The sequence below is a fragment of the Daphnia pulicaria genome, chromosome 1 (assembly GCF_021234035.1).
Source record: "Daphnia pulicaria isolate SC F1-1A chromosome 1, SC_F0-13Bv2, whole genome shotgun sequence".
NCBI lineage: Eukaryota > Metazoa > Arthropoda > Branchiopoda > Diplostraca > Daphniidae > Daphnia > Daphnia pulicaria.
Genome location: NC_060913.1, coordinates 11,912,446 through 11,926,873, shown reverse-complemented (window position 1 = coordinate 11,926,873; position 14,428 = coordinate 11,912,446). Strand labels below are relative to the sequence as shown.

Sequence of the window (14,428 nt, the reverse complement as noted above, 5' to 3'; positions counted from 1 at the left end):
TGGGGTTTTTCTATTATTGTTACACATTTTGCTAAATTATCGTAATGTAAAACAGAACATAGCAATACTTAAAAGAAAAATACTCGTCATTCAAAAAATCATAATCCCTTATAGAAACGGAAAGACTTCCACAAAGGAAAGACAGTTACATTATATGCTACTAACACCTCGGGTGTAATTAATAATAAGTCATGAATTCGATCATGTATTTTAAGTTGAAAAATGTCTTAAAGCTACATCTACGCCTGTCTTTGGAGTCCGGACTACTAGAAATGTGAAGTCGTAATTCCCACAATTAATGATTTGAAGGTTTTCTATGGGTAGTCATCACTTCTCATGTACTTACGGTTAGTCCAGACCGTGTGACCAACATAGACGGTCGAAAATTTAATCTTATTGTTATCAGTTTAACAGCCATTGAAACTGTAAGAATGAACACGTTCACATTTCGAAATATCCGTTCGAGTGTGTCATGAGTTCAAAGATAACTAGATAAGTAACTCAATGCTTTTCGTTCCTACGTACTCAAATGTCTATGTCCTTATTCATAAACATTTTCGTAATTATCATAAAAATTAAATACAAATTCGTTACGCTAAACAGAACACATATCTACAAGACAGCCTGTCGTTGAGTGATGCCGTCACACTAAGAACTCAAGAAGTGCGAGTGAGAAGAAAATGGATTACGAGAATTCGTATTTGAAGTTTGAACACAAGGTACTATTCAAATGAAGTTAAAAAGGATATCATTTGACGAAGATGCACGTAGGCTACTACCGGCAAAGAAAACAAATCAACGAATATTCGCCATTCAGTAATTCAACCTTAGCAGAGCAAATGAAAAAAAGAAAAACGAATTGATATAGGTTAGCACACGTTCTGCCAGTTTCTAGAAGAATATTTTTATAAATGGACGAGATATGAAGCTTTTCGTCAATAATGGCCCATTTGGAACGATTTCAAAGCCATCTTTTCAACGTTGCCGGATACCTTTAATGTTGTGGTTTCCCTTCCTGTATTCGGTTTGCTTTTTTATTGAAACATAACGTCAGAATGTTAGATCAGATATCGATATTATTTGCGACGGTTTCAATAAAACGTAGCGGCAAAAAAAGGACTGGGCGGGCAGGGCGGGGTATCGATAAATTTGGGGGGATAAAGACTGAAAAGTGTTTTTGAAGCGAATTTGAAAGGGAAAATAGCGATCGGCAGGGCAGCCTAGTTGGAACTTGGAAGAGTAGGTCGATAGCCAAAGAACTGAAAGAAGGTCTATAGGGTCCAAAGCTCGCGGCTGTATCTGTTTTATTTACATTTTTCTTTGTTTCCCTATTTTCAATAAAATGAAAAATTCTATCAAGAAATATTTCTTTTTTAGTTTTTACGGGATTACTACTCATTTAAAAAATTATTTCACTATGACGTTAATCCCTATTTTGGTCTAGAGTGATATTGTACTACTATACAAGAATCGATTCCCCTCTTAGTGAGAAATTTCTTTGCTTACGTTTTGATAAGATAGACGAATGTTGTTGCTCTAGGGATCTTGGTAAATTATTTAATAATTCACTTGTGAAGAAACTGAACATTCAACAAAGTTTTCCACAAACTTCACATTTTTATTTCAAAGTACAATTTCTTTAAGAAAGTGGGATCAAACTGCTAAGGCAAATTTTCAAGGAACATGTCAACATCCAAAATTTCAGAGTTGTTTTCATCAGTTTCAGCTGTAGTTTCAGATATCACAGTACCCATTGTAGCATTTAACTCTGGCAATATTTTAGAGGTCTCATTTGAACAAGTATCATTCAAATTGGAAGTATTAAGCATCAATCTTGATTTCCGTTTTTCTTCAGCTTTTCTTTTGTTTTCAGCCATTCTACTCTGTTGATCTTCAGATATACCAGTGGCAGACTGCGAAGGTCGCGACACCACAGTACTAAACACATCTGCTTCTCTTTCAGTTATGTTATCAAATTGTGCATCTGTGTTTACCAAAGTTTCCTCGATTTCTTGTTCAGTGTCTAACATTCCCATTCGAAATCGTTTCATATAGACCTATCATACATGTCATAACATCAATTAATGTAGATTCAACTAAATAAAGACAAATTAGATTAATAATACCTGCACAGATTTGTTATTCCCAAGTTTCGCAACACTTTCAATGCAATCATCAAATGGTAGTTTAGGAAACAATCGATGAGCCCAGTGTTCCATTTGAGAGAGAACCGTTTCAAGATCTGATTTCTCATGTCCTTTCCCTTGCAATTTTACATTTTTAAAATTCTCTATGACAGCTGTGATTCCTCTTGGACCACATATTCTGTTTTTGCAATAAAAATGTTGACTGTAATATAAAAAGTAATGTAATAAAGTGAATTAATAAAGGTGTAATACCTGTTGGGATCAAGCTTTAACTGCTGACTCTTTACTAATTTACGTGTTTTGGTTGTTTCTGACTTTTTGTCCCCTATAATGAAAATAATGTAGGCTTTAGATTGGAACTTATTTTTCATAAGACTAATTACACTTACGTTTTCCTTTATCAGCATCTACTTCCCCATTCTTTGAGTTGGAATCATTTTCTTCGGCACTGTATGAGGTTTTTTCGTATTCTCCAAATATATCATCAACTTCTTGATCACTCATGTTAAATTTATGAATTCAAATTGTTATTCGTTAGGGCATACGACCGGGAGTGGAGTGGAGTGGATAAAGTTTGGGGATGCGGGATGGATGTAGTAAACTGCGGGGTTGTGTGCGGTTTCCGATGAAATCGATTTATTATTAATCGATCCGATCGTGGCATGACGCAAGCCCAAATTGGCAAATTCTCGCGGGAAACGAAACAAACCATTTAGAAATTTCAATTCTTTTGAAACTTGATTCTTAAAAGACACTTGATTTCTTAAAAATACAGCTATTTTGACTTCACTAGTTCACTTTTTGGTTTTTTGCAGCTTTGACGCCTCACTCACCCGACAAAACCGGACAAGCATTGAATATTTTTAATTCATTTAAAAACCCCAAATTTGTTCGAGTTTTTATTAAATGGGCGAGATTTGAAACTTTTCGCCAAAGGCCCATTTGGAACGAATTCAAAGCCATCGTCTTCTCATCGTTGCTGGATGCGTTTACTGTTGTGGCCCCTCTTCCAATCCGCTTTGCTTTATTGAAACATTAACGTCAGATCACTTATCGATATTATATTTGCGACGGTTTCAATAAAAAGTATAGTGACAAAAAAGGACGGTCGACGAGGTAAAGACAACGTGTTACATACTGGTAACATACCTAAATGGGTATTTAAAAAAAAAAATTTTTGAACAAACGCATGCCTTGCGCATGATTTACAATCCTATTCGTTACGCAAGTTTAGGTTTTGCCATTCCCTACAATTTGCTTATTAAATTTACATATGTGTACCGTGGGTTAGTTCAAACAACAAGCAAATGACAAGTTAATATAATTCATTTGAATTCTGATGTGCACATTGACAAAGAATGATTTTGGGAAGACAAATATTGTTTTGCTGTGTTTAATATTCAAAACACATTTTGTTTGAATGTTGAGGTGTTAAGAATGGAAAGTGAGGACAGATGTGTGGTTACCGCGAACTAGGAGAAATGGTGGCATGCCGGCAGTCAGTGTTTCCAACCAGCACATGTAAAGCGGACCACTAACGATTCCTTTCTGTGGTATTGGCAGTGTCCTAATAAGAAAATTTATTTGATTTGTATTGGTCTTTAAAAAAAAATAAGACATAGTATTATATACTTACATAACTACGAGGTTTGCATCGGAAGAATATTGCAACAGTAACTCTCTGAGTCTCATGAAGTTAAATGTTTTGTTCTTCTGGGCCAACAGTTCGGACTCCAAGATCAGTGGAACTAAATTACGTTGTTTAAATAAATTGGTCTTTCGATTGCAGCTTCAACAGTATAGCTTAACTCACCATTGGAATCAGCATTGCTTGGATCGTCATCTTTGCGGATAAATTCGTTCGTGAGGTCGTCGAACCAGGTTTTGGTTGGCTTGGAGGGTGAATGGGTCATATCATGAATCACGACCACATCCGAAACGGGGATGCGAAATTTCTCCAACAAAAGTCTCATACTGTATAGCGAAATATTAATCGTGATGATGTCAAAATTAATTTGATTTCAAGGATTGCACCTTTTCTGTTTGGTTAGTCGTTCTTCATTGTCGTCGGCCAGACAGAAAACGCGCAATTTGGAATTGGCCCAATTAGATCGCGTCGTCAATATGTACGGCAATAGCATGGAGAGTCCACCGTCATCGTAGAGCCACCAAACGTCGATGGTGCCGCGCTTCTGTTTCATACGGAAGCGGCAAATGTTGTTCTGCACTTCCTGAGGCAATTCGTTGCCTTGTAGATCCCTTTGAATATTAAAGGTTTAGTGGCGTTAACCGAAAAAGGAAAATATCATAATACTTAAAAACTATTCGCGATTTCTTCAGCCGTTTCTTCTTATCACCAGCGCTTTCCGTTGATGACGGGGATTTTGCTTCTCCTATGATTTCCTCGCATCCAACGCTCTCGGCAGTAGCTAAAATGGTCATGTTTTTTGGAATTTTTCGGAATTTAAAAATGACAGGTAATCAGAGAGAATAAGATGTAAAGGTACATACCAATCGTAGGGAAAGTTGCAATATCACCACTTTCCCGTGCATTTGCGAATGTTGGGTTGTCAATTCCTTCATTGTTTTGTTTGTCCTTGACGAGATGGTTTATGTCAAAATCTCTGATAATTCCAGTGTAATCAAGCCCTTCCTGGACGCGCAGAATCGTTACTGCGATATGCATCTCCAATGCGGTGCTACACTCATTGCAAATTTAACAATTACAAAATTATTTTAAAATGGAAAATTTAATTTAGAAAATTCTGAAACTCACTTAATTGCCGTAAAATATTCGTCAATTTCACTATTTCGGCTGGTTTTCCATTCGCTTTGGTAGCCAAGTAGAAGAATGTTGGGTTTCATTTTGCCAATTCCAGTGGCCTGCAACAGGGTTCCGACTCCATTTGAAAATGAGATATTATCCATTAGCGAATAAAAGGATTTTGTTTTGTGAGCTCGGAGCCAGTGCAAGGATTTTTGCGTCCGTTCGGTACGTTGTTTGTGACTCCGTCGCTCCTATACAAGACCAGACAAAAATTTAAATTGATGTATAGGTTTCAAAAGATAATAACAGTCGATACCTTGACGATGTCACCACAAATCATTAACGAATTGTTCTTACAGAAAAGATAAGCAAAATCAACAAGAGATGGCCGCATGTATGGCAATCCGGTCATGACAAGAATTTGTGGCGTATATGTTTTAATGTGTTCGTCAATGGTACTGAACTGCTGGACACTGCTAAGTGCCGCTTTGTAAACCTGCACCTGCGTCGATGAACCCCAGTTGACATCTGAAAAATATTACAATAATCACTAAATAATCAGCAATCAAAAGAGGTTAGTCAATATTACCTGGTTTGCGATACTTGACTATGAAAAAGAATGTAAAAACCAAGGCGGATGTCACAAGAGCCGTGGGCCAGCTGCACAAGAACATGGCAGCAACGGAAAGACCGAAACCTAAAAGGCTTAGCCATTTGTTGTAATAACGAAAGGTGGGACGCCATCCGACGGGTTTGAACAGGTCGACATGAAAAGTGGATAAGTTAACCAAACTGTAAGACGCCAAATAGCAGTTGGTAATCAAGGGAGCGATGGTGTTTAAATCAGCTGCACGATAAAACTAAAGGTGAGAAAGAGAAAACTTGTAGACAAAATGTTTACCGATTATTTACCTATAAGAACACAGGCCAAGGCGATTGTGAAGGCTAGAGCGTAAGCTCGTAGAGGCTCTTGATTTTTGCCGTAACCTTTGCCGAAGAAATGTATGTAAGGAAAAATGTTATCGTTGCATAAAGCTTGAAAGATCTTGGGAGCAGAGACGAAGCAGGCAAGGGCCGAACTAAGAGTAGCGGCGAAGCATCCGGCGTAATTGAGTGGCCCGAAAGCTGAAACTAGCGTCATCACTTGGTAACTGTTTTGCAATCCCCATTCGCATGTTTCATTTTCACAGATTTTCATGTAGTCGCTTACAGTTCCGTTGACTGTGTAATTAGCTGGGTCTCCGCTAGCATCACGGAGTACAGTCGCTCCCGCAATAACGGCGAACAAGATGTACGAGAATGATGTGGTGATGATAGCCAAAATGGTGCCTTTGGGAATAGCTTCTGAAGGATTCTATATACTTGTTGTATACTATAGTTTTAAGTTTCGGAAAAAAATTATGATGCGAATAAAGAATGAATCACCTTCAAATCACCCGAGATGTTAGCGCCAGCCAAAATGCCAGTTGCGGCTGGGAAAAAGATGGCAAATACGGTAAAGAAGCTCTGCTGCAATCCGTTTGAGACGCGATAATCGGGTTGAAAGTTAGTGGATAAAATCTCAACTAGCAGCATTCAATATGGCAAATTCAGTTTGGTAAATAATAATGTTATCGAGATTTTTATAGAGATCTCTTACGATTGTAGCCGACGAAGCCTTTAGATAATTCGTCCACTGAAGTAGGTCCCAATGCACTTCCAACAATAAAATTGGCCAACGCAACGATCAAGATACCCATGAACAGTAATTGAGCCTTCAAAGAAAAACATTCAAATGTCGGTGTAAAAGATTTTTTAAAAAATTAGTCTGCCATACATATTTAATTTTGACCACTTACCTTGGCTTCCCATTCCATTCCGATGGCAACTATTGCGCCTAATGCAACAAGTGTGATAGAACCAATGATTCGAATATCGTTGAGACCTCCATCAATGATCTGAACTTCGAAATATTCTTCAAGCATATCACTGAGCGCTTCACAAAAGCCAACAGTGTGAAGCGCGATTCCCATTGAATTAGCAAGCGCGAAGATGATTCCAATGGCCCCTCCGAATTCCGGACCAAGGGAGCGGGAAATCATGTAATATGTTCCTCCTCCTTTAATCTGGCCGTTTGTGCTGATGGCTGACATTGATAATGCCGTAATAATGGTAACAGTTGTGGCTAGCAGGACAATCAAAATAGCTTGGAGAATTCCAGCTTGACCCACTACCCATGACAGGCGAAGGAAAAGCATCACGCCCCAAATATTGAGCAAGCATCGGATTAAAACTCCTTGAATCCAACCAAATTTGAAACCAGCAGCAACGATTTCCACTTCAGAGTTTTCATCCTGTAACGATAAGGAAGACTAGTAGAGAACTTTGTTTGCTTGAACATTTAGTAACGATGTACCCGGATGTATCCTAATGTCCAGACAGTACATGAATATGCATACATAGACTCCGTGATAAGAATTGACACTATAACTTCCCTACGCGCCTTTTGGATTTACCGATTTATTTGAAAACGTCTCATTAATTTCTTTCATTCCCTTAAAAAAGGAGGATTTTGATGCATTTTTAAATTAACGAATACATTCCCTGCCGATTGGACAAATCCGGACAATACAATAAGTTTTCATCGTCATTGTGTTTGCCTACTTCCAAGACTGATTAGTATTTAGAGCCTTAGTTAGAGGGTCTAATTCATTTTTGTTTTTGTGTGACATTTAGCGCTGTATAGATAAGTTATTCACTTTAGAACAGGAAAAGTGATAAATAAATCTATCCACAGTATTCTAATCTTAACTGTCATGCTGATAGCTTAACCGTAATGGATTCACACGAAATCATTTTGATTTTATTACTTACTTTTTGGTCATCAACCTCGCCGAGATGCAGCTCGTCGAGGGTTGCTCGGGATCCAATGGTCAGAAGATGAGGATTGTAATTGTCCGGAGAAGGTAAAGTTTCTTTATTTAAATGGTCTTTCAAGCTCAGGGTCATCCGGAAGCTGTCACGCAAGTGAGCTTTCTCGCCAAGCTTGCTTGGATTAAGTTGCTCAGAGAATCGACTAAAGTTATGTACAAAATAGAATCATTCTCTTTTAAATTTTTTCCCATTAGAAACAATACAGTTATCAAGATGACATACCTAGCAGAGTGATCCTGAAGGCTTCCCTCTTTTCCACCAGATGACCCAGATGATGACGGGTCCTGTTCATACATTGTTACGGTGTAAATTAAATGAAGGCTATATTGTCGAGTACATGCACTCTTCGATTAGTAAATTATATATTAGGAACTGGTTAAGACACTTCCTCCTTATATATACGTAGTGGTCACATGCCATGCATAAAGCACATAACGCATTGTCACGAGGGCGGTGATAACGTTGATAATCTTTTGGACAATAACAGAAATATTAAAAAAAAAAGAAATAAGGAAAGATGTATCCAATTGGTCCAAAAAGTTTTCAGATCGTTATAAATCGAACCACATTGCACAATTTTGAAAACTGTCGACAAAATAAATAAAAACACCTTTATTTGTTGGGTAAAACCATTTCGATAATCTACCCCATTTTTTAAAAATAAATCGATGAGTCCGACTGTGTGTGTGTCAAAGGTCTACTTTTTTATTTCTTTAGAAAACATTGCCAATTAGGAACTTTATTTGCCAGTATGTTAGACTCTCAGATTATTACCTTTTTTGTAATGTACTAGATAGATTTTCGCACTGTAAAGCCTATATATACAGTTATTATTGGGTCCAAAGCACATGTTTTGTTGTTTCCCTATTTTCAACCAGATGCTTAAATAAAATGAATAATTCTGTCAGGAACTGTGTTTCTTTTTTAGTCTTTAAGGGATTCCATATATTTTTTTCTTGGAAGACTTTCACATTTTTTTTGTTACATAATACACATCAACATACAAATTCTATTCTTATCTATTTCTACCATATTCATGTGATTTGAGCGCATAACACGTCTATTTTCAAGATGCTGGGAAATGTACTTTAGCGTCAAGGAATTTTGACATTCGGTTCTTAAGATAAGAAATGACACTGTTCCCACGATATTCCACAGCAGCGTTGGATGCATATGGAAGAATAAGGATATTTAATTGGGCAAGTACTATCTTCTGTATAACTTAGGGGATGGCACCGAACTTGCCAAAGTAAAAAAAAAAAAAAAAAAAAAATCCTTTGTCTGCTACCGATCCCACTCTTAACTTATAGGTGGAGCAATTTTGGTTAACTTTAATTGATTTGTCACAATCACGGTTTGGTGTTCTTGTTCATCATTTATTACGTTTACTACTTGGAGCGCTGTAGGTTGGATCCCTTCTCAATTAAACGTGCAACAGAAACGGCTGGAATCTGAATTGTCAATGTATTATCATGTAATGTGAACAAAGTTATGAACAGTTGAAAATTTTCCTTGACATAATTGTAACTGAAAAGAAAACTGAGAAAGAATTGTTCAGATAATAGACAGATTGACCCTACGGTTCATCAAGTACTCATTTTGAAGTGTACGTACAGCTAACTCAGCTTCGTCGGGTGTAAGAAAAGCGACACGAGCATCGCCAGTAGGTTCACCGTTGGGTCCAAATCGCCGAATAACACATTTTTCATTGACTTGAAAGCCACGGAAGAAATCCAATATGTCAGCAATAATGGCTTTGTGAGGTACATTGGAGAGCGCGATGACGCAGCCAGGAGCTCCGAAACCAGGAGTTGGGGATCCATCGTCACTTCCACCTCGACCACCACCTCCATTCTGAATTGGACCTCCGGGCATTCTTATTCGCATATTAATATTAGGACGAGTGCGAGGCCCAGGCCCACCGCTGCCAGAAAAATTTCCTCGGTTGCTTCCACCAGGCGGGTAACGAGGACCGCCACCGAATCGAGGGCCACCGAAACGTGGGCCCATTTGCGGATTGTATCCATTTCCTCCGTCAGCGCCCATCGACGGCCTGTTGTACGGATCACTAGGTCCCGGATGTCCATATCCTCTTGGTCCGTGATCTGACTGGTTCATATTTGTATCAAGATATGGACTGAAACGTCTCATCTTATTCTCTTCGGCGGCAGGATGTCTGCTAACAACTGGAGCGGCATCTGGATTCTCGACTAAAGTTACGCTGACAGTATGGCCTCCCATGAAACCGCCATTCTTATCCAAGGCTCTCTCTGCCTCCTGCATACTGGCAAATTGGCAATAAGCGTTTCCGACGGGCATACGTTCTTCATCGTAGACGATTTCAATGATCTGCGGAATGACGCCAACGTCTGAGAAGAAATCGCCAATATCGCGTTCCAGGGCAGATGGAGGCAAACCCGTAATGAAGACACGTTGTGGACCGACAAAAAGACGACCTCGCTGATTCGGTGGCGCATCGTAAGAACCATTGCCGCCGCTTTGGGAACGATCAACGAAAGGGGGACCTGGTCTGTTGCTTGCAGGAGGACGATGAGGAGCAGATTGACCAGGTGAAAGTGGACTGTCAGTTTGAGTTGGAGGGGTGGTCATCACAGCGCCGACAACGCCACGGAAGCGTTCCAGATTTTTGGAGCAGACATGTAATTCCTCCAAGGGAAGAAAGGCCACCTTGACTTGACGGCCGCAGATCATGACACCGTCTTTCAGGAGTTGGATGGCTTTGCGGGCATCGGCTTCACTCCGGAGTTCAACAAAGCAAAGTCCGGTAACGGTTCCGCTCTCGTTTCGCTCTGGCAGCACCTGACCAATCGAGATCGTACCAAAAGCTTCTTTGACATTTTGTGCTGTCGCAACCGGTGGGAAGTCTCTCAATGAAAGACAAGAATTCGATAAACTCTTGGCATCAAGACTAATTCCAGGTGAGAAAGAATCAATCGCCTGGTTAAATGTCGAATCCTTAACATTGAATATTTGAACAGGATAGCCACGAATCGTACCTAAACAAACAAAAAATACACAACAAATTAATTCCATTTTAATTCACGAATAAAATTGACTTAAATTGTCTTTACCATTGTGGCGGCTAAGCGCTTTTAATTTGTCTTCATTGGAAGTGAATCGAATATACGCCAGACCGAATCGATAGCCATCCAATGCGTTGATCATTTTGATGCATGTGTTTGGAACATTAATTCCACTAAGATAATCTCTAATGTCTCGGTAAGTCAAGTCTCCAGTCAGCAAACGTAACTGAACAGAAGTATCAGGCACATTTTCATTTTGTTGATTGGCTTCCAGTTCCTCGGCCGGAGTAGGAAGAAGTCCTGACTTGCTGAGTTTCCGATCACGGTCACGATCCCGTGAGTTTCTAGCCCTCTCGCGACTATCAGAGCGACTTCGACGACGGCGATCTCGGCCACGACTGCGACTCCTCCTTCCACGTCTACCCATGTCTGAACCTCTTTCTTTGTCGCGATCTTGTCTGTCTCTTCGACTGCGCTCTTTACTTCTGTAACCAGCACGACCCATATCGCGATTCCTATCCTGGACGTCTGGGGGAGTGTCACGAGAATTGCGACGATTCTGGTCAAAACGTTGCGGCCCTCCGTGAGCATACACATCTTGCATGTCCCCACCGGGTCCATGCAACATTTGCTGGCCACCGCCGTACGGTAATAAAGGAGGCTCCTCAATAACTTCTCTCATACGCGGACCGAAATGCTGTGGAATATGAGGTCCTCCTTGCGGCAAGTGGTGAGCGTAAGTCTGTGAAGGGTTCATGTGTGGCGGGAAACCACCGGCATGAACAGGATTTTGCCCACCACCTGCCAACATGTTTTGACTTGGGTTATATGGTTGATGACTTTGTAGTTGTGGCTGTTGATACATTTGATGATCATAGCCCCCTGGATGACCCTGACTAGGATCCATGTGCATATGGAAATTGCTGCCACTGGTGCTGGATGTTGCTCGTAGTCCAGGTGGTCCGCTGATAGGGGGATTGCTATGAGCGGCAGGAGCGGCACTAGGAGCAAAGGGGCCTCCTGTAAAAGGGCGCTGAACTGCTGACGTAGGAGCCATGTTACTTCCTCCGCTAGCAGCGCCTTGCATAGCCAAGTGCTGCTGTCGTGTCTCTTCAATGATCTTTTGCATTTCCGTTCGAGAACTCAAGTACAGCTTGACTCGCGAGTCCTTCAACATACCACCGTCCGATGCCATTCCTTGTCGCGCATCCTCGTCAGTACTAAATTTAAATTGAAAGATAGACATTAATGTTTCGTTTTCAGAAAAAACACCAACTCGTGTAACGCAGATGCACTCAATATTTTGAAAGCGTCGTGTTGCTTCTCCGTTATACTTTATCAATGTTGGTTATTAAGATTATTGGGGTCGTTGAATTGTTACCTGAATGCGATAAACGCGTCGCCTAATTGCCCCCCAACTATATGTACTCCGCCTTCAGGTATGGATAGACCATGGAAGAATTGTCGAATATCTGCTGCGTTGGCCGACCAAGGTAAGTTTTGTAGTCGAATAATGACACTCATCTTCACTCTTGATTTCTTCTTCTTTTTCTTCGACGGTCACTTCTGAATTTAACTCCGACTCAGTTGCATGCGGCCTATTTCGTAATCAGCTATAACTGGTGCGATGCCTCTGTGATGCCCTTTATTCGAATGGAGTGGAAGATAAAATGATCAGTAATCACCCAGTGCTAACAACATATCTCAAGATTGAAACATCAAAATAAATCAATCCACTTCTTTCGACGAAATCATTTCCAACAAAAACAAACAATGTTAGTGCGTCAAGTTGTGTTGTTTGTATCGAGTGCCATGATGGATTATCGCATTGACTTTCTCACCGGACAAACGTTTCAAAAACCCTCAAAACCTCAACATTTTTCAAAATATGGACATGGCTTGATTCAGATGCCTCTTTCCAACCCAGTTAAGGCGTGACGTCAAATGTGTCGCACACCTTCAGACTTACATCAATCGCTAATCAAGTTACATTTTGAATTCGTTTTTTTTTTCTTTACTCAGAAGAACCCGCCTCACAAACAGCCTATTTGTTTTCAACGCAACTGCGATTCTTTTTTCCTTCCCGGCCAAGCAAACTTTAGAAACTTGCGACGTCTCCAATGGTAAAAAAAAAGAAAATTAAGGCTTTGGCTTTTTTTCAGCCAGGCAAGAAACCTAGGCACACACTCTGGATTTTAATGATGCAAAATTTAAAAAAAAAAAAAATTCAACAGTTCATTGGAGGAAAAAGCTGTAGTAGATCACTGAACTTTCTAGAGAATCTCTGGTACTTTGAAAACAGGTCGACCCCATGGGCAAATAAATAAAAGTTAATACTGAAATTATCTTTGCTGTGTAAAAGAAAACGCTACTGCTTTCTCGAAAGCTCCCACTTCGAAAATGGTTTGTACACTGCAGCTCGCATTTCCTTTAACCTCAACAAAATCCTCTGAAAATTGAAGGGTAACCCAACATACACAACATAGCACAACATACAATCTAGGAAACACTGCATGAGGGGGTTCCAGAGTAGGTTCCTTTGAACAGGTTCAGATTTAAAAAAGAAGCATGATGTCATGTCATGGGATTTTAAGAACTGAGATTCCAGCACCACACATCATGTTTCAAAGAAGCTATACAGCTTGTGGAAACTGAGATTGAATAGACAAAGGGCAGCTTCATGCATTGAATAATCAAGAATGAAGATGACGAAGTATTAACACTAACTTTAAAAATGCATTAATTCTAAGTTGGTACTGTGTTACGTTGACACTTGCACAGCATTTCACTTCTTGAATCACATCCTAATTGTCTGGTTATCGCAGACTACAAAAGCATCACCACAGCATTATTCTCCTTCAATGTTTTGATTCTGCAGAATTCCAACCCATGCCTTTAGAAGAATTCCATGATTAAGTTGTTCTTCGACAACAGCCTCTTTAGAAATACACACATGGCTGCAGTGACATGTTTTGAGCATTGTCATTCCAATCAGTCTGTGTTCCAATGAAGGACACATGTAGCCAATAACACCCTGTTTGTAGCAACTAATCGAATTTTTAAAAAGACCGTTTACGAACTTAGTATGAGCCTCGTCGCCAAAGAAATGGAAGTGACCTGTTTTGTTTGTGGTAGTAATTTAACCTTACCAAAATTCAGTCTAATTTTCCTGAAATCCTTGCGAATTTAGAGTTTAAAATAACCCTTCTTGAACGCCAAAAATTAGAATTGTTGCTGTTGTAAACAGCCCTGACGATGGTTTTCTTGAAGACAGTAGAGCCCTAGTAGTTAATAAATTTTTTCAGTTGGAACGGCGGGAGATTTTGGAGGGCTGCGATGAAGGAAGCCAAGCTATAATATGGCGCAGTTTAGTTTTCTTTTTTGTTCACAATAAGTCAGGCTTGGTGTTTGTACTCGTAAACTTTTTGGTGACCACACTGGAAAACCTTTCCGGACGCCATCTATACATTACATTAAAATTTTTAAAAAGCGCTAGCTATTAAAATGAAAAATCACTGTAAATATATAATGGAATGTATTAATGTTTTCATATTTTA

At 39.7% G+C, this 14,428-nt stretch overlaps 3 protein-coding genes across 3 annotated transcripts; all 3 read right to left on the bottom strand.

Moving 5' to 3' along the window:
• Nucleotides 1-1,597: 1,597 nt before the first annotated feature.
• On the bottom strand, nt 1,598-2,748 carry LOC124320614 (TIMELESS-interacting protein-like). Its single transcript, XM_046783459.1, has 4 exons — nt 2,537-2,748; nt 2,400-2,472; nt 2,127-2,325; nt 1,598-2,057 (listed from the first exon to the last, which is right to left on the bottom strand). The coding sequence occupies exons 1-4, from the start codon at nt 2,649-2,651 to the stop codon at nt 1,662-1,664; spliced, it is 783 nt and encodes a 260-aa protein (XP_046639415.1). The 5' UTR covers nt 2,652-2,748; the 3' UTR covers nt 1,598-1,661.
• Nucleotides 2,749-3,193: 445 nt separating this feature from the next.
• LOC124329112 (bumetanide-sensitive sodium-(potassium)-chloride cotransporter-like) lies at nt 3,194-8,191 on the bottom strand. Its single transcript, XM_046788130.1, has 15 exons — nt 8,050-8,191; nt 7,768-7,969; nt 6,753-7,247; nt 6,554-6,668; nt 6,340-6,479; nt 5,827-6,268; nt 5,504-5,761; nt 5,231-5,442; nt 4,924-5,165; nt 4,659-4,846; nt 4,462-4,576; nt 4,182-4,406; nt 3,961-4,121; nt 3,784-3,895; nt 3,194-3,714 (listed from the first exon to the last, which is right to left on the bottom strand). Exons 1-15 carry the CDS (start codon nt 8,121-8,123, stop codon nt 3,579-3,581), a joined length of 3,117 nt encoding a protein of 1,038 aa, XP_046644086.1. The 5' UTR covers nt 8,124-8,191; the 3' UTR covers nt 3,194-3,578.
• A 1,081-nt stretch (nt 8,192-9,272) lies between these two features.
• On the bottom strand, nt 9,273-14,280 carry LOC124321188. Its single transcript, XM_046784089.1, has 4 exons — nt 14,021-14,280; nt 12,253-12,514; nt 10,920-12,091; nt 9,273-10,844 (listed from the first exon to the last, which is right to left on the bottom strand). Exons 2-4 carry the CDS (start codon nt 12,393-12,395, stop codon nt 9,382-9,384), a joined length of 2,778 nt encoding a protein of 925 aa, XP_046640045.1. The 5' UTR covers nt 12,396-12,514; nt 14,021-14,280; the 3' UTR covers nt 9,273-9,381.
• Between the last annotated feature and the right edge of the window lie 148 nt (nt 14,281-14,428).

Coding starts and splice junctions, on each gene's coding strand:
- LOC124320614 (XM_046783459.1), bottom strand. CDS start 2,651: ATGAGTGATCAAGAAGTTGATGATATATTTGGAGAATACGAAAAAACC. Junction 2,326..2,399: donor TTAAAGCTTGATCCCAACAG/GTATTACACCTT, acceptor TTGCAAAAACAG/AATATGTGGTCCAAGAGGAA. Junction 2,058..2,126: donor GGAATAACAAATCTGTGCAG/GTATTATTAATC, acceptor CATGTATGATAG/GTCTATATGAAACGATTTCG.
- LOC124329112 (XM_046788130.1), bottom strand. CDS start 8,123: ATGTATGAACAGGACCCGTCATCATCTGGGTCATCTGGTGGAAAAGAG. Junction 4,847..4,923: donor GAATATTTTACGGCAATTAA/GTGAGTTTCAGA, acceptor CAATGAGTGTAG/CACCGCATTGGAGATGCATA. Junction 3,715..3,783: donor GATGCAAACCTCGTAGTTAT/GTAAGTATATAA, acceptor TTTTCTTATTAG/GACACTGCCAATACCACAGA.
- LOC124321188 (XM_046784089.1), bottom strand. CDS start 12,395: ATGAGTGTCATTATTCGACTACAAAACTTACCTTGGTCGGCCAACGCA. Junction 12,092..12,252: donor GACGCGTTTATCGCATTCAG/GTAACAATTCAA, acceptor ATTTAAATTTAG/TACTGACGAGGATGCGCGAC. Junction 10,845..10,919: donor AGCGCTTAGCCGCCACAATG/GTAAAGACAATT, acceptor TTGTTTGTTTAG/GTACGATTCGTGGCTATCCT.